At 41.7% G+C, this 19,313-nt stretch overlaps 1 protein-coding gene across 1 annotated transcript in view; it reads left to right on the top strand.

Moving 5' to 3' along the window:
* The window catches only part of CFAP61 (cilia and flagella associated protein 61), a 179,436-nt gene that overhangs the window by 107,775 nt on the left and 52,348 nt on the right, over window positions 1-19,313 (top strand). The window contains exons 10-12 of the mRNA XM_021708871.1: window positions 7,600-7,927; window positions 8,976-9,067; window positions 15,971-16,176. Of these exons, the coding sequence (XP_021564546.1) occupies window positions 7,600-7,927; window positions 8,976-9,067; window positions 15,971-16,176 (626 nt within the window). The remainder of the gene's footprint in view (window positions 1-7,599; window positions 7,928-8,975; window positions 9,068-15,970; window positions 16,177-19,313) is intronic.

Raw genomic sequence — 19,313 nt, 5'->3', positions numbered from 1 at the left:
AGAGTGAGACTCCAACCCCCCCCCCCAAAAGAGAGAGAGACACAAGGAAGAGAAATGTTTGCTATTCATTCAGTGGAAGTGGATCATCATAAAGGTCTTCATCCTAGTTGTCTTCATGTTGAGTGGGCGAGGAGGAGAAGGGAGAGGAGGGATTGGCCTTGCAGTCTCAGATTGGCAGAGGTAGAAGAAACCCCTGTTGTCCAAGGGTCAACTGTACCCTGACTGCCTTGATCCAAGGCACCTTTCTGCTCGACCTTCACCCTGAAGCAGTCTGGGCCAGGAACCAGCTTGTTTGCTGACAGGTCCTTCCTGTCAATTTCCCAGACTTGCTTGGCATCACGGGAATGGCCCCTGCCAGTGATACCGCCCAGGCTCCATTACGCTCTGGCTTTCATCTGTTTCTGGCCAACAGTTTGTGCTGGTGTGAGGTTAGAAACGGGAAGGGAAAAGTGAGCAAAAGGTATGAGTAGACACTTCTCAAAACAAGACATATGAGCAGCCTCACTAATGCTCAACGAAATGTTCAGCCTCACTAATCATCAAAGAAATGCAAATTAAAACTACACTGAGATACCTCCTAACTCTAGTCAGAATGGTCATCATAAATAACAAAAAACAACAGATGCTGGAGAGGATGCAGGGAAAAGGGAACACTTCTACACTGTTGGTGGGAGTGTAAACTAATACAACCTCTGTGGAAAGCAGTGTGGTGATTCCTAAAAAATCTAAAAATCGACCTTCCATACAATCCAGCAAGCCTCCTTCTGGGAATATACCCAGAGGAACTCAAATCACTCTATGAAAAAGATACCTGCATACACATGTTTATTGCAGTATTATTCACAGTAGTAAGACATGGAACCAACCATGCTGCCCATCAAAAGTGGACTGTATTTTAAAAATGTGGTACATATGCATGATGGAATATTATGCAACCATAAAGAAGGACAAAATTATGAACTTTGCAGCAACTTGAATGGACTTAGACTTTGTAATACTATATAATATGTGTATGTGTGTGTTTATATATGTATATATTATATGTTATGTATATTATATGTATATATATGCATATATACACACACACACACCATAATACTTCATGTTCTCACTCATAAGCGGATCCTGAACAATGATCATTTAATCATAATACTACAAGAAAAGTTTTGGCAGTAGTGGGAAACTGCCAGGGGAAGTAGGGGGAAGGCAGACTTCATCAATAGGTGAAGTGGGGACCAAAGTGAGGCCCAAACTTTACCTGTACAATGACCATTTATATACCTAACTCTGAATTGTATCCCACATCTTTAAAATAAAAATTTTTAAAAATAGGAAATGAAAAGTCAGGGTGTTTCTCTCTCTTGCTGAATGCTTTGGGCTGCCTCTACCAGGGCATTGAGCAGCTCTGTGGGCTAAATATATCCATTATCTTGACTATGGTATTAGTGTTATAGGGTGAATTATTTCCCCAGAAAGACATGCTGAAGTCCTAACCCTCAGTACAGTGAACCAAGTAAAGAGAAGGTCATCCTGGATAAGGTGAGCCCTAAATCCAATGACTAGTATCCTTAGAAAAGAGAAAGATTTGATGATACAGAGGAGACACAGAGGAAGTCTTGTGACAATGGAGAAGGAGATCGGAGTGATAGCAGCTACAAGTCATGGAAGACAAGAATGGCCAGCAATCATCAGAAGCAAGAAGTAAGGAGGGGCTCTTCCCCAGAGCCTCTGGAGGGAGCATGGTTCTGACAATACCTTGATTTCAGACTCTGAGTCTCTAGAACTGTGAGAGAATTCATTTCTGGTGTTTTGTGCTACCCAATTTGTAGTAGATACATCAGCTCTTGGAAAGTAAAACAGATGGTGTCATAAGTGTATATATCTACTAAAACTACCATTTTTGTAGCTGGAATCATATATTATGCACTATTTTTAAATTTCTCTTCTTCTACTCAGCACAGTGATTTTGAGATTCTATGAGGTTCCATGTTATCAATGTCATTACTTTTTATGGCTGAGTAGTGTTCCATTGTATGATATATCACATTTTGCTTATTAATTTGCCTGTCATACTTGTTCTTGTATGCATCTCTGTGTATCTATATATTTTTATTTCTCTTAGCTATAAGCCCAAAGAATGGCTAAGTCATATGTTAGGTGAATGTTTACCTTTTTAAGAAGTTGCCATATTGCTCTCCAGAGTAGCTGTACGGTCGTATGTTTCCACCAGCAATGCATGAGAGTTCCAGTTCCACATTCTTATCAGCTCTTGGTATTGTCAGTCTAATTTTAGCCATTCTCATGGGTATGGCACAGTGTATCATTGTGTTTCTCATTTGTGCCTTCCTGATGATTAATGATGTTTGGCATTTTTTCATGTGCTTATTGGCATTGGTGTGTCTCCTTTTGGGAAGTGTCTTGGCTGTTGTAAATGTATTTTTAAAATGTTGTTTTCCAGTTGATCACTGCTAGTTTACAAAATGCAGTCGGTTTTGTGTATAAACATTGTAACTCGCAACTTTGCTAACTTCACTTATTAGTTCTGGTAGTTGCTTTCTCGATCCGTAAACATGTCATACAAGTAGAGATGGTTTCACTTTTTCTTTTCTGATATTTAGACCTTTTATTTCAGGCATTTGCTTTATTTCACTGGCTAGGACCTCTGGTGTATGTTGAATAAGAGTGGGGGAAATGGACACCCTCGCCTACTTCCGTGTCTCAGGAGAGAACTTGCAGACTTTGCTGTTAAACGTGAGGGAAGTGGATTTTTCCTTGGTGTTTCTGATCAGACTGAGGAAGTAAACTTTCATCTGTAGTTTAATCAGAGGTTTTATCATGAATGGCTGTTGAAGTCTGTCAGATGAATTTTCCGTATTTCTTTTAAAGATCATATTCTTTTCCTCTTAATTCTTTAATACAGGGAATTACATGGATTGATTTTTCAAAATGTTCAACCAACCTTAAATTTGTGGGATGAACCCTAGTTAATCATGATGTTGTGTCCTTCTATATATTGTTGAATTTGATTTGCCAACATGTTCTAAGAATTCTTGAAATGATTTTGCAACTGTATTCATGAGGGATATTGAACTATACTTTTCTATTTTTGTGATATCCTTGTAAAGTGTTGGTGTTTGGGCTATGTTGGCCTCATAGAAAGAAATTTAGCCAGGCATGGTGGCTCAAGCCCGTAATCCCAGCACTTTGGGAGGCCGAGGTGAGCAGATTGCCAGAGACCACGGGTTTGAGAACAACCTGGGCAACTAATCTCTCTGTGATTCTTCACTGACCCTTGGATTATTTAGAAATGTATTGTCTAATACCCAAATTGAATATTTAGGTCAGGCTCACCAAGCATGTTCTCCTCTTTCTTAAAGTCTACTTTGTCATATGACATCACTTTGTCATATTCACAGTTCACACCCATACTCAGAAGGAGAGGTGGGAATCTTGGGAACCATCTTAGACTTCTACCTACCACATGCTTTTTATCCTTTCTGACTGTCTCTGCATTTTAATTAAAGTGTTTAGATCATTAATATTTAATGTAATTACTGATATGATTAGATTTAGGTTTACCAATTTATTATTTGTTTTCCATTTGTCCCCTCTCCTTTTTGTTCTTCTGGTCCCCCTTGCCTGCTTTCTTTGGGATTATTAAAGTAGTTTTTGGTATTCTGCTTCACCTGGCTTTTTAGCTATATCTTATTTTATGTTTTAGTGATTGCTCTGTGGATTATAATATACAATTGCAATCTTTCACATTCAATAGAGTTAATATTCTCTATTTCACATCATATGTAACAACCTTGCCACCCTCAGATTCTTCTCCCCATACCTGGTCATTGTGTGTAATTACATCTATACACATTGAAACATCAGTAAGACAAGGTCATAATTTTTGTTTTAAAGTCACATATATTTTAAAGAGTGAAGAAAAATAGTCTTTTATAGATACTCAGATATTTTCTAGTTTTGTTGCTTTTTCTTCCTTTCTGATAATCCAAGTCTCCCTTCACCTCAAACAACTTTCTATGGTATTTCTTGTATTGTAGATCTGCTAGCAACTAATTCTCCAGTTTTGTTCTCTCTGAAAATATCTTTATGTTGTCTTTATTCTTGAAGGATATTTTCAGTTGATGTAGAATTCTGGACTGACAGTTACTTTCTTTTCCTCGGCACATTGGAGATGCTTTTCCATTGTCTTCTGTCATCCATGCATTTTGACGTAAAAATCTATAGTCATTCAACACATTGTTTTCTTGTATGTAATGTGTCATTTTCTGTTGGTTGCTTTCAGAGTTTTCTGTTTATCCTTAGTTTTTTTAGCAGTTTGATGCTGTGGGTATTTTGTTTGTTATGTCTCTAGGCATGGATTTGCTTGAACTTATTTTGTTTAGAGTTCACTGAGCTTCTTGAATCTAGAAATTTATGATTTTACTAAAATTTAGCAAGTTTTTGGCCATTATTTCTTACCCCATTCTTCTCTCCTCTCTTTTTGACTTCCAATTAGTATCTTCTAAAGTTTTTGATATTGTTCCCTGGGGCTTTAAAGTGCTGTTCATTTGTTTCATTTTCTTTCTCTCTCTTTTTTTTCTTTCTAACTGTTCTTCAAATTAGAAATTTCTGTTTCTACTGCAACAGAACTTCAAGTTCACGGACTCTTCTATCGTCTCTATTTTTCTATTAGAGCATAAAGTGACTAGCGTACCCTCTTAAAAAGTCTCTAAAATAAGGGAGATTACCCCTATGCTAGTCATTGCTCCAAGTTTTTACCGTAATACATAATCTACCTACTTTTAAATACTAATCGGAATCTTCAAGTAGCTGTTCTCATATTTTGACCAGAGTCAAATGTTATGGTCAGTGGGAGTATCAGTCTCAGAAGGTTATATAATGACACCAGAAGCAGAACTCTCTTAAAATTGGTGTTTTGACCCCTCCCACACACAGGACCTCATTGCATCCTCAGTGCCAGTAGTGCCTCCTGGGCTCTCACAGGTGGTCTGGTCTCCTGCCAGGTGAGCTCTCAGTCACACTGGCTCTACAGGCAGTCATTATCACTTTGTTGGAGTTCATCTCTCCAATTAGATCATAAGCATCCTGTTTATGTTTTTCACCAAGATGTTCTTGAGGCCATGCATGATGCCAGGCACAAGACACATTTATCTGAATGCATGAATGAATGAGGTTCATTGGATTGCTGACTCCACCCTTCTCCCTAGCTCACCAGGAAGTTTTGCTCAGAATTAACGATATAAGTGGTCTTGAAATATTTGCTCAGAACATCAGTGCGGCCAGGCAGTTTCACTTCATTTTTTTCCCCCCAACATGTAATATATTCTTGGCTTACAGCAGCACATGGGTTATATTGGAGTCTGTAACTTAAAACACATGTTCCTATTAACAGTGTTAGATTTGCTTATTTGGTTTTCAGTCTAGTCCACAAATTCCTATGAAATCCCAAATGTAGCCAAAATTGTGAATGCCTACACCAAAACAATATAAATAAATGCTACTGCAATACTGGCAACTTAAAATCCAGGAAAACAAGAATTAATATATTTAATGTGTTACTTAAAAAAAGTAGGTTTGGTTAGAAAAAGAAAACTGGGTAGGTAGAACTTTTGTGAGGATGCTGAATGAGATTTCAGAACATTTTCAGGGGCTCAAGAGGTTGATGGCACTGGTTTGTGTATAATTTAAATTCATATCAGATGACGTTCTATATTTTATGTGGGTGGGAAATTATTTTTATAATATAGTGGGAAAGGAGACAGGGAGAGAAGAAAAGGAGTGCAGGGAGACAGATTCAAAATCAGAGAGAGACTCGGAAAAATCTATTTTCTTGTGGCTGCTGGACAAAAATTATAGGAAAGAAAAAATTTAAAGAGATTCGAAAGAAAGAAGCTTCTTGGTATGGGAGTAGCTGGGAGAGGATTAGACAACTGGGTGAATGGAGACAAGGGGGCGGGGCACAGAGCGTGTTGCCTCCCTGAAGGAGGACAAAGGGTCTCACTGAAACGATGGATCTGATTTCAGTTGGCCAATAGAATCTTCTGCAAGGATGGAAATGGGTTGGGTCTACACTGTCCAATATGGCAGCCACTAGCCACCCATAACTATTGAGCACTCATAATGGGCTGCTACAACTGAGGAACCAAACTTGTTATTGTATTTAATTTTAATACAATTGGAATTAAATTTATTTTTATGTATTTAATGTTATATTTTATTTTAAAGATGTGGGGTACAATTCAGGATTAGGTATACAAGTGGACATCATACAGGTAAAGTTTGGGCCTCCTTTTGGTCCTCACTTTGCCTGATTGGAGATCAGGTACCCTTATTGATGTTGTATCCCCACTTCCACCCCGGCAGTGCTCCACTACTGCCAACCCCTTTCTTATAGTATTATGGTAAATGTTCAGGGTCCGCTTATGAGTGAGAACATGTGGTACTCTGTTCTTTGTTTCTGTGATAAGTCACTGAGTATTATGGGCTCTAAATCCATCCAAGTTGCAACCACACATGACCACTGACTACTGCAGAACAGACAGCTCCCTGCAGCCTTCATGGGTGAGAGTCAGGGAAGTGGAAGGGAAAGTACCACTATGGCCCAGAACAGCTGATTATACAGAATGGGACAAGTGAAGTGAGTAACACAGGCAGGGAAAAGAAAGAGGTTGGTGGCCATCAGTATGACTGGGACCTATGTCTTATGTTAACTTTTCAGTCATGCCTAAGGAGGCAGACTACATTTAGGGAAAGATAAAAATAGGTCAACTCATTTAAGTTACTTCAGCAACAACAAAAGACTTAAACACAGCTCACTTGGACTGCTTTAATGACTTTCAACATTAATATGGGAGATGTCCAGGCAAGCATGAGACAGCATTAAGATTTGACCAGAGAATGAAGGGGGCAAATGGATCATTTCTAAGGTGCATGTAGAGGGGTCTGTGACCCCTCCGTGACACAGGCCTGGCAAATGGAAGGTGCACCATAAGTATTTCTTGAGTGATTGTCTGCCTTACCAGGGCAGAAAGCAGCAATGCAGAGCCCAGGCCTGGCAGATCCGGAGGCTGATGGGTCCTGCATCCTCCCTAGAGAATCCTGCAGGGACAAGCTCACTGGGTTTTGAAAGCTGGGAGCACAGCAATCTGAAGACTCAAGATTAGATGAGATATCACCAAGCAGGAACCTAGAGAGACCTGAATGTCAGTCACAGGAAGAGGAAGATGGAGGGGGCAGAGGTAGAGCTGTTCAAACTACAGGAGAGGGCAGGGAGTGGGGTCTCCCTGAGAAGAAGGTAAACCTTCTTATGGGGACAAAAGACTTACTCCTGTGGCAGGTATCTCATCGCTTGGCACCTGGATGTCTAAATTGAGTGACAAAAAAGAGTAGCATCTGGTTATGTCATTTGTTCTTCATACCCAAGACAATATATCTTTCTCTCACACACACAATGTTATGACAAACATTGAGTAGATTTTTGTGGGAGTGTCCAAATAATAAAATGCCCTGAGACTATCTGAGTTCTTGGAAAGGTAAAACAAAGAGTAAGACTGAGTAATGATGATATTGTTCCCTTTGTAGATATTCTTCAGCTTCTGTGAGAAGAACGTGGATTATGAAACGTTCAAAGCACTCAATGATGCCTGTCTTGTCTATGATGGTCGCCTGGTGATTGATACCAACTTCCACACCAATGACATCGCCATCAGAGCTGCTGGCTCCCTCACCAAATTCTCCAGTCGATATTACTCGAATGAGTGGACCCACAGCAACTTCAGCTCCAAAGAAATTGGCTTTCAGCTGGCAGCTGCCATGCTCAGTCTCTTTGATCCAACTCTCGAACCTGTGACTGAACCACCTGCTGACCTTGACCAGCTGATCCCCATGTATAAGGGAGCCAAGGTCCAAGGTATGTGAGCAGGCAGCCTTCTTGCCCTGGGCAGGGCCACCAATTGGACCTGGGTCCAGCACTGAGGTAGCTCTCTGTGTTTCCCTTGGGTTTGGTGAGGAGGCTCCTTTGTCCCTCAGTGGGTTGCTACAATAGTGGAGGGTCCTCCTCAGTTCTGAAGCACTTACTACAAACCTGGGGTTATTATTGTGGTGCTTTGCATTTTGAGCATTTATGATGAGCCATATCCTGACTGTGATCCTAGTTTTACAGATGAGAAAACAGAGTAGGGAATGACCAGCCACTTTCCTGGAGGTCTCACAACTAGAAAGTAGGGGTTTGCCCTGACACCTTACTCCAAGCTGTCCTTCTTACTGTGAATTCAGAGATAAGGAGACCCCGCCAGCAGAGCATCAGACTAAAAGAGACAGAAGCCCCACATTCCAGTCCTTGTCTTTCTCCTCCTGACTAGATGGCCTCAGTGAGAGCCTGCTCTGTTTCCTACTCTGGCAAGACCTTCGGGAAGGTGGTGCCAGCAAGAGGGAGGAGTATAAGAAACCAGAGCTGGATCCGGCTCAGACTTCAGGGACATGCTCAAAATGTTGGATTGATAATGATTGTTTCTAAAGCACTGAATAAAGACTTTTGTTGACCGTCCTTATTAAGTTCAATTTTTTAGTATTTTGGCTACATATTGGAGAAAGGATGCGGGAGGAGGGGGATGCCATTGCAAGAGTTAAGGTTTCCAAGGTCTTAATTTGGTCAGGTAGGTATAGGCTAGGGTGCTGAAGGTGTAGATAACCACAGGATGCACAGACAGGGTCCCCCAGGCAGGTCTTGGAGGATTGATGGCTGTTTTATGGGGTATCATGTCACTTTCACATTGATGTGATTAAATAACACTCAGTCACCCCAGAGAGTTCCTTGCTATTCTAAGTACTTAAGCAGGAAAGTTTGAGGAGTAGACACCACTGTAGACATCTCTGTCTGTCTTATGGTAAAAATAGGATCTATTACCCACCTTATTAACAATTGATTTTAAATGTGAAACACTTGCCATCTCCTCTAGGGGGCATTCTTCCTGGATCTTACCATTACCTGCATGTTACCAAGCCTGCCATTCCAACTCCCTTGGAGGTACAAATGGCACAGCCTAATTATGTAAGTATCACTTCTGGCTTTCATTTTACTTTCAAGTCTAAAACTTTGTTTACAGGAGGGTGAAATTCTTTATCAGAGTCTTCAGTGTAATGCATTGACCCACACGTCAGCCCCCAAGAGGGCCACTAGTGAGTTTTGCCCTTTTGGTTTTCTTGGTATGGCCCCCACCTACAGTGAGCAGGGTTGACCTATGCAGCCAACAGGGTACTGTAGAAATGACAGTGTATGACTTCCAAGGCTAGGTCAGAAGGGATGCTATAGCTTCCAATGTGCATCCTTCTAGATGGCTTATTGCTATGTTATAAGGACCCCTCTGGAGGGGTCCATTTGGTAAGAAATTGAGGCTTCCTTCACCAGCTATTATCAGTTTGCCAGCCAAATGAGCAGGCCACCTCAGAAGTGGATCCTCCAGCCTCATTCCAGCCTTCAGAAGCCCCAGCCATCATCTTGGCTATAAACACCTAGGCCACTCTCAGTTTTTGACTCCTAGGGACTGTGAGATAATAATAGTTTATTGTTGTTTTAAGTCATTACTTTTAAAAATAGACTTTTAAAGCAGTTTTGGGCTCAAAACAAAATTGAACAGAGGTACAGAGATTTCCCATATGCCCCCCACCCCCATCCCACAACACACACGTAGCTTCTTCCCTATCAACATCCTACACCAGAGTGACATATGTGTTACCACTGATGACCCTCGCTTGACACATTATTAACAAGCAGACCAATAGTGCACACTAGGGTTCATTTTTGGTGTATATTCTAAGGGTCTGGACAAACATAGAATGACCCGTGTCCATTTTTGGTGTATATTCGGGTTTGGACAAACATAGAATGACCCGTGTCCAAACATAGAATTACCTGTACTCCACCTGTCCATCCTTCCCTCTGACCTAAGACTTGGCATCCATGAATCTTTTTACGGTCTCAATCATTTTGACTTTTCCATAATGTCGTATAGTTGGAATCATACCGTATCTAGCCTTTTCAGATTGGCTTTTTTTCACTTAGTAATCTGCGTTTAAGTTTCCTTCATGTTTTTCATAGCTTGATAGTGCATTTCTTTTTAGCACTGAGTTATATTTCATTGTCTAGATGTATCACAGTTTATGCACTCACCTGCTGAAGGTCATTCAGTCACTAAGTTTTGAGGTCACTTGTGCTGCATCTATAGATTACTAAAATATATCTACTTTCTTGGTAATGGAGTGAATTAATTTCTTGGCATCTGGAGTTGCCATCCAGACCCCAGGGCTTTCTTCCTCTCCCTGAATTACACTGGAAGGGCCCTCCAGGAAAAGCAGAAGCTGTGGAGATGGGAACTCCCCTTTGTTAGAAAGGACATACATGGCTGGTAAATGGGAAACTCCTCTGACAAGATTCTCTGACACATGGTCTCAGACTGGTGTGTGCTGTCAGCTGGGGGCTCCTTTTCTGATGTGTCCCATTTGCTTATTAGTGAGGCCGACACTGGAAGTTGCCTACATTCCCATTTTCTTCTACTGAATATATCTGAGGGCTAACAATATGACCAACTTAAAATAAACACATTTCCCAGATTCCCTTGAGGATAAGGTCAACCATATGGCAGGTTCTGGCCAAAGAGATGTAATAGAAGCTACTGGAAAATCCCTTAAAAGGGGACAGACTCAAAATGGCACACATCATAACATCATAGGCCCTTCCTTTCCCTATATCCCATCAGGATGTCTGGATCCCAGCTTTCCTACTGACTTCCTGGACCTTGAACCCGTCATTGAACTTCTCTGCATTTCTGGGATTATTAGGGAGCATACACAAAGTAGCACTGCCTGGAGCAAAACAGGTAGCCAGTCAATGGAGACGGCAGTTGTTTTCATCATCATGCCCAACTACATCATGAACCCTGGCTCTTCAGGAAAAGGACATTTGCAATGTATTTAAAACTCATTTCCCTTAGGCCCATCCCAGATTCCTTTAGGCATCCTGTGCACATGGTCTGGTGTGAACTTCTCTTACAATAAAGAAACCCGTAGGATTATAGCAGATGATGCTCCAGTTTCTACTGCTGTGTAAAAGCAAACAAGCAAAACAGCTATTCGATCCTGCTCACAGATTCTATGGGTCAGGAATTCCGACAGGACACAGTGGGAACAATTTGTCTCTGCTCCACACCATTGGCACCTTAGGTGGGAAGACTAGAGCAGTGGTCCAGATCATCTGAGGGCTTATTTCCTCAGAACTGAAGGTGAGTTCCTTGCCTGGGCTGTGGTGATTCGAAGACAGGAAGTGCTACCGTGGGTTGTCCATGTGTGACTGGGATCCCTCACAGTGTGAAGGCCTCAGAGTGGTTGGACTGCTCACATGACAGCTCCCGGCTCCCAGTGCAAGTGTCCTTACAGCAAGTCAGAAGCTGAGTTGCCTTGTATGACCCAGCCTCGCAAGTCCCACGGCATCAATTCCCCCACATGCTCTGCTGGAGCAGTCACAGCCCGAGGGATTCAAGGGGAGGGGACAGAGGTTTCATCTCTCAGTGCAAAGAGCATCAAGGTCTTATTGCAGAAGGGCATGTGGGAGGAGGACGTGGCCATGGCCATCTGTGGAAAATACAATCTGCACCAATGAGGTGGGGCACTAGATAAGCAGGACAAAGCCCAAAGTGTCCAGAGGCTAGCACTTTGATCGTCATGGATAAGTAACTTGAGTCTAAAATGTACTAGAGCTACAAAATATGGGATTGGCGTCAGACAGGAGCAGATTCTTCAAGGACACTACATGATTTCCAGCATGCAGTGTCATTTATTTATGAACCACTGACACTCACTCTGAATAAAGTCAGAGGAAGAGCCAAAAGGGGTTTTGGATAATGAGAGTTTTAGTAAGAACACAACTTAAATAGATTCTTTGGCTGGTGCTGTGACAGTATGTGAACAGGACCCCTGACTTTAATTAACTATTTTGCCAGGTGGGCCTCCTTTTTAATTAGTGAAGATCTAAACAGATTTTTTTCCATTTTATTATCCAAGAAAAAAAATGTAGCATGGTTCCATAGCAATCTTTTGGGGTTGGAATTAATTTGATTAAGTGAAATTGTTGCCAAAATGGTCAGGCAGTCGCCTAAATATGGCCAATTGATGGCGAATGGCTTCTACCAAGCAATATTTCACTAGAGAAACTGATTTACTATTGTCAAAATAAGCATAGTCCAGATGAGTCTTATTAGGCTTTTAGAGTGCCCACTAATTGGAATATTTAAAGAAGAAGATACTTTGGTAATTCATAGCTCTTTGAGAGATAACTTACAAAAGGAAGAAAGGGGACCCCGAGTTGTCTACATAATAAACTGGTTTACAGATTCCAGCCCACATGCTTTGTTGGCTTATGCACCACGGAATAAAGAAATTTGTCACAACAAATTCTGCCTTGGATACCATTAAATTTCAAGTGGTGTGTTCATCATGAGAGCTGGGAACTTGATTTCTTGAACACCAAATCTGATTAATCCTGTGTCTTCCATTTGGCACAAATTCCAGAGTCATTTTCCAACCTTTGTCAAAATCATAAAGGAACTCAAAGGATGAGAGTATTTGAGAGGAGAAGAAGAAGAAAAACCACATCAGAACCAGTTATCCATCGAAGTCTTAAATTCAAGATCCAAATTTTCTAACAATTTATTTATATACTCAAAGGAAGAAACTAGACACACCCCGCCAAACTAGAAAGCGTGTGAAATGGTCATCATTACATCAGACCCCCTTACATGGGCGGGGCTGAGAGTTGCCTCACACCCTCTTTCAGAGGAGCGGTGTTCTGTGAGAAGGGGCAGTATTTTAATTCTGAAATTGTGTTTAATATTCTGGGCCATCAAGTGAAGCTGACACCGGGGATGATTCTGTGAGGTCATGCGCCCCCCCCCCACCCCGGGTGCTTAGAGTCACTGCTCAGTCTGAGAAGCTAAGACCTGAGGAACAAAATGCATGGGGCATCTGGGACTAGATAAATATTTGGGGCAAGAGCAGAGGGTGAGCAGAGGATCGGGAGACCAGAGCCCTGAAGCCAGAGGCTTGGGCCTGGCTATTTCCAAACTCTTTTCCAGATAAGCCCCAGTCTTCCACAACTGACTCCTGCCTGGAGCCTCATCTCTCCCTCCCTTCTCCTCTTCTTCTTTTCCTGTCTCCTCTTCTTCCTCCCCTCCCTCCTTCTCTTCTTCCCTCTTCCCTCCCTCCCTCTCTCCCTCCTTCCTTCCTTTCTACTTTCCTGCCATCCTGCCTTCTCCTTGTTCCTGCTTTTTGTTTCTATTTTTCTCTCTGTTTGTCCGTTAAAAGTCTCATTCCTTGCCACAGCATAGCCAGAGTATTTAAAAATAACTTTTCACCATTTTAGAAGAGATGGTCATTGCTATAAAAAGAAACTGTAGAACAATTTATGTTCCTCTGGGTATATTCCTAGAAGGGAATTGCTGGATCACATGGAAGGTCAATTTCTAGTTTCTTTAGAAATCGCTGCACTAATTTCCACAGAGGGTTGCACTCCCACAAACAGTGTAGAAGTGACCCCTTTTCTCCACATCCATGCCAGCATCTGCTATTTTTTGATTTATTGATGAGGGTCATCCTTACTGGAGTTAGGTAGTATCTCAGTGTGGTTTTGATTTACATTTTTCTGATGATTAGTGTGGCTGAGCATTTTTTCATGTATCTGTTAGCCATATGTTTTCTTTTGAGAAATGTCTATTCATGTCCTCTGCCCATTTTTGAATAGGGCTGTTTGTTTGTTTGTTTGTTTTTCCTTTCAGCTCGTTTGAGCTCCTTATAGATCCTAGATGTTAGGCCTTTGTCAGATACACAATTCGCAAATATTTTTTCCCTTTCTGTAAAAAGATACCTGCACATGCATGTTTATTGCCACACTATTCGCAACAGCAAAAACAAGGAACCAACCCTACTGCCCATTGAAAGTGGACTGGATAAAGAAAATGTGGTACATACACATAATGGAATATTACACAGCTGTAAAGAAGAACAAAATCATGGACTTCACAGCAAACTGGGTGGAGTTAGGGATCTATCACAGAAACAAAAAACTGAGTTCCACATGTTCTCACTCATAAGTGGGCCCTGAACATTCATCACAATAGCACAAGGGAGGGATCAGCAGTCATGGGACATTGCTGGGGGGTAGGAGCACATAGCAACAGAAGGGTACCTGGTCCTAAACTAGGGGAAATGAGGAATAGTTGGAGGCCCAAACTTCACCTGCACATGCGTTACTTATGTACCTAATCCTAACTAATACCCAACATCTCTATAGTAAAATAAAGTTATAAAAAATACTTTTCAGAAAATAAATATACAAAAAGAAACTATAGTTAGTCAGTGAACATGAGGAGAAACAAGAAAAATTACTTGATCTTCTAATCACAGAAAATGACCATTAGCATTTTGTTAAAATGTTGGTTTAGAAAGGGAACTGACAATGAACATTTTTGTAAGCTTCTTCTATAATATAGAATGTACTGTGAACATATTCCCAGTTATCAAATATACTTCAACACTCATTTTTATTGACTGCATCGAATCCCATGGTGGGTAGACCATTGTTTTGTTGACCCACACCTTACTGAGTTTGGGTTTCTAAAAGTACATTGGTATGGAGCTAGACTACCTGTGTTCGTCCATTCTTGGGGATGATGGACCCCTTGCATTGCCCTGGGAGCAGCGTCCCCAGCCCTTTCCTAAGCTGCGTCTGTTCCTTCTCCAGCTCCAGAGGCCAGCTTCTTGCACACATCTGGGGTTGGCCTGGATCTACCCTGTATATCTATATATCCTGTTTGTCTCACCTGGTGCCTTTACAGTTGGCTTGGTCCCCCTCAGGGTTTTGCTATGTGACACCTACTGGTTGCCTCAATGTATCTAAAGTTAAACCATGTGTCCTTGTTTAGACAAAATCTCCAGGCAATGTCTAGGACTAAGTAAATGTTTGGGGTCAGTTCAATCTCCAAGTTCAGTTCCTTGGGTTTCTAAATACCATGTTCAAGTTCAGAGTAAAAGCTTAAATCTATATGCACTCAAAAAAGATTTATTGAGTGTACTAAGTGTACTGTGTACTAGGTTCAGAGTCTAGGGGCAAAGAGTAGGTTCAGGAACCACCCACAGAACCTGTGTGTGTCCACCAAGGCTTCCCATTGCCCAAGCCAAAGGGAGCTACCAGAGACTAAACAAGAAAAAGCCATTTGTGACATGAAGTTAGAGTAGCATCTTTCCTTGTTCTCTGGGTTCACAGGGAAGTTTTAGCCGGTTTCTAAAGGCCACAAAGTCACACACCCATACCGTTAACAATTTATAAACTTCAAGGTCACCTGTATAATGTATATGTGTGTTTTCTAATCTTGAACCTTCTTCCTGGCAACAGACCTTATAGAATGACTGACCCTCCCCCAGCCCTGCTGCCAGGGGTCCTCTGCCTTTGGTCTGTTTCTTTAAGTACTCTTACATTACTGAAATTCCTTCTGATCACTTGTGACTAGAAAGTTTTTCTCCAAATGTACTGTGAAATGAAGAAATTTAGCAGTCTTAAAACACCTCAGAGAAGAGAATCAACGAAGCTCCCTTATTAGCTATATGAGGTCCTGAGTAATAGAGGATTGGTCGTAACCTAGCAACTAATTTAGAAACTGGGAGCAATGCAATCAGAGTTTAAAATATCCTGAGGAACATCAAGTCACTAAGTCCAAATATGTGGTTTCTGACAGATGATTATCTTCTGTTGAGATTAGTCAATATGTATTACTGTTATTTGCAACGAGGGATAGGATATAACCTCTCTGTTATATTTGAAAAATAAATTGCTGTGATGAAGTTCCCAGAGTCCAGAAATGTTTCTAATATTGTTTTTCTGATCCACATGCCCTTCCTTTCCTTCCAGGGAGTAGAAATCATAACAGGTAGTGTGAAAAATGGCACTTACTTCCGAATTCATATTAACCAGTACAAAATGGTGGAAACCATCACGTGCCTGTCAAGGGAGCCCTTCCCTGCCTCCAACTACATCCGCCTGTTTGGCCAGCATGAGCAGCTGCTCAACAACCTGTGCGCTCGGTACAAGGACAACCTGGTCACAGATCTCTACAGGTGAGCTGGATGTCACATTTGCCTACCGGGCAATGTACATGGTTCCTACGTCTTGTGAACGTTGTGGTGCATGTGCATTGTGGTGCACCAGAGGGCAAAACAGGGGTCCCCCGGGAGTAACTGGAGTGGCCAGGATTTCCTTCTACTATATACAGAATGTCTGATCGCTTGCCATGGCTAGAGAGCAAAGGGTCATGAGAGGAAGGGCATGGACTTCATAAGTGTCCACACATGATCCCCATGGCCACCAAGTGAGACAGGCTCCAATGAGATGGCACTCAAGTCTCTTTCTGCATGAGACTACTCAGAGCAGTGGTCAGAAACTTAAGAGGAACAGGATGCGGAAGAATCTGGTCCTGGTGGGAATTCCACACCACAGGATGGAATGTTGTGACCAGATGCTGTTACTCATGGTGTGCATTCTTGCAGAGTTGAGGTGACCATCTGTCCAGGATTCTGGGAGGAAATTTCTGCACTGACAAGTCAGTTGACTAGGTGATCTCAATCTTTGTCTTTTCAAACTCTAAGACACCCTTCATCCTCTGCCATCAGGAAAGCATTGAATTTTAGAGTGGAAAGCTACTTCTGGATGTAGCCTGTTGCTTAGCAAGGTGAGAGTATCCCTTACCAATACCAGGTACAGATGCAGAATGTAGATCATAGTATTCAGTCTTCCGATGCCCATAGGGGTGACTGCCAGAATCAGAATCAACCTCTCCTTCCCTCTTAAATTTGTTAAAATTGAAGAATACATTACATAAGCAAAAAAGCAGGTGAAACATGTTATGTGTACTTTAAGGGAATAGAATACTGGAAATCTGCATGTCTACCACCTCCACTGAGAAGTGATTTCTTATCTCAGGACATTAGCTGCCCCTCTGTGATCACAGCCTCCTCTGTCTCCTTGGAGGTTGTCACTCTCCTGAAGTTTGAGATAGTCATTCTGTTTCTTGTGAAGTAGGGGTCAGCAAACTGTTTCTATAAAGGGCAGATATGGCTTTTTCCTCAAGTACTCAACCTTGCCCTTGTAGTGGGAAAGTAACCATGATGATACATAAACAAATGGACACAGTTTGTCCCAGGAAAGCTTTAACTACCAAAACAGGCACTGGGCAGGATTTGGTCCCAAAGTTGTAAGTTTTCCAACCCTTGTTTTATTTTAATTTTTAATTTTAAAGATGTGGGCTATAATTCAGGGTTAGGTATACAAATGTTCATTATACAGGTGCCCTGTTGATGAGGTATATCCCCTTGTCCCCAGCAGTTTCCCACTATTGCCAATCCAACCCTTGTTTTAAAGATGTGCACATATGTGTTTATGACTTTCTCAGTAACATATCAATTTGCTTTACCTACTTTTAAATCAAATCTGTGGCTTACAAAACAAAGCCAGCATTCTGTCAAGCACTATGTTTGTGGAAACCATTCTTGCTGATACATTTTACCAGAGTTCACTTGTCCCCTGCTGCCTCGTAGTTCATTGTCTCACTGTGTCACAGTCCACTCATGAATATTGCTTTTGACCAGTGTCTACACTGTTTCCAGTTTGGTGCCGTTACAACCAATGTTGTGAACACTGTGGGCATACATCATGTGCAGAATTTCTCTAGGATATCCAAATCCTAGAACTACTGGGTCACAGGACATGCACATCTTCAACTTCACTAGATAACACCCAAATGTTGCCCAAAGTGCAGTCATGTGCCACATAACAATGCGTTTAGGGCAGTGACGGACCCCATATATGATGGTAGTCCCATAAGATCATCATGAAGCTGAAAAATTTCTGTCACCCCGGGATACATTTCACCTGGCACAATATGTTATGATCATGTTTGTGGTGATGCTGTTTTAAACAAACCTACGGCACTGCCAGTTGTATAAAAGTACAGAGCATATAGCCGGGCACAGTGGCTCACACCTGTAATCCTAGCACTTTGGGAGGCCAAGGCGGGAGGATCACTTGAGCCCAGGAGTTCAAGACCAGCCTGGGAAACATAGCAGGACTTTGTCTTTACAAAAAATAAAAAAAAGTTAGCCTAGTGTGGTGGCACACACCAGTAGTCCCAGCTACTTGAGAGGAGAATCCCTTGAGCCTAGGAAGTCGAGGCTACAGTGAGCCATGATGGAGCCATGATGGAGCCACTGCACTCCAGCCTGGGCAATAGAGTGAGACCCTGATTTTTTTTTTGTATAGCACATACAGTTATGGGCAGTTATGTGCAGCATACAGTATTTGCTGATGATAATAAATGACTATGTTACTGGTGTATTCATTTTCTATATTGTACTTCTGTCATTAGTTTAGAGAATATACCTTTGCCATCGGGTGACCTGCAGGGATACCCTCCCAGGGCTGTCATTTTCCATTTCCTGATTCATAATGCAGTCAAGAGCCTTTCCATTAGTTCATGAGCCATTCGTGCTTGCTTCTGTGAAATGACATTTGTGACATGTGTTCAAATTACTTTTGGGTTATCTTCCTCTTGTTCATTTACAGGAGTTATTTATGAGGGAGACCCCCCAAAAACCAGAATTATCTTTTTGGATGGTGGGCCCCTTGTAGTATACTCAGAATTTGCTCCTTCGTATCAAACAGTCAGCCAAAGTTTTTATATGGAAGTTTTGAGAAGGTTGCATTATGATTTGGAGAAGAAGCATCCCAAGTTGTGGCAGACAGGTGACTGGTTCTTCCACCATGATGATACATCAGTCCATGCCGTGCTGAGTGTTCAGCAATTTTTGATGAAAACCAGCATGACCCCTGTGCCCCACACTCCCTATTTACCTGATCTCAACCCGAGCAACTTTTTTGTTTGTTTCACCATGAAAAAAAATCCTCAAAGGGAAACTTTTTGCCAATGTGGAAGAGGTAAAACAAAGAGTATTTTTTGTAGAGAAACCTCGTCTCTACAAAAAACAGCAGAATCCCTAAAAGGTATCATAATTGAATTAAAAAGTTGTTTTGAGCAGTGGAAAAAGTGTCTCAATAGGTATATTGCATCAAACACAGAGTACTTTGAAGGCGGCTGAATTTTATTTTTATTTTATTTTTTATTTTTTGAGTTGGAGTCTCACTCTGTCGTCCAGACTGGAGTGCAGTGGCCGCTCCCGGCCACCGCAGCCTCGACCTGCTG

Source organism: Carlito syrichta, unplaced genomic scaffold, assembly GCF_000164805.1.
Source record: "Carlito syrichta isolate Samal-C Ts95f unplaced genomic scaffold, Tarsius_syrichta-2.0.1 Scaffold153530, whole genome shotgun sequence".
Classification (NCBI taxonomy): Eukaryota; Metazoa; Chordata; class Mammalia; order Primates; family Tarsiidae; genus Carlito; species Carlito syrichta.
Note: the sequence above shows the minus strand (reverse complement) of the source record. Positions and strands in the feature narration are given on the sequence as shown.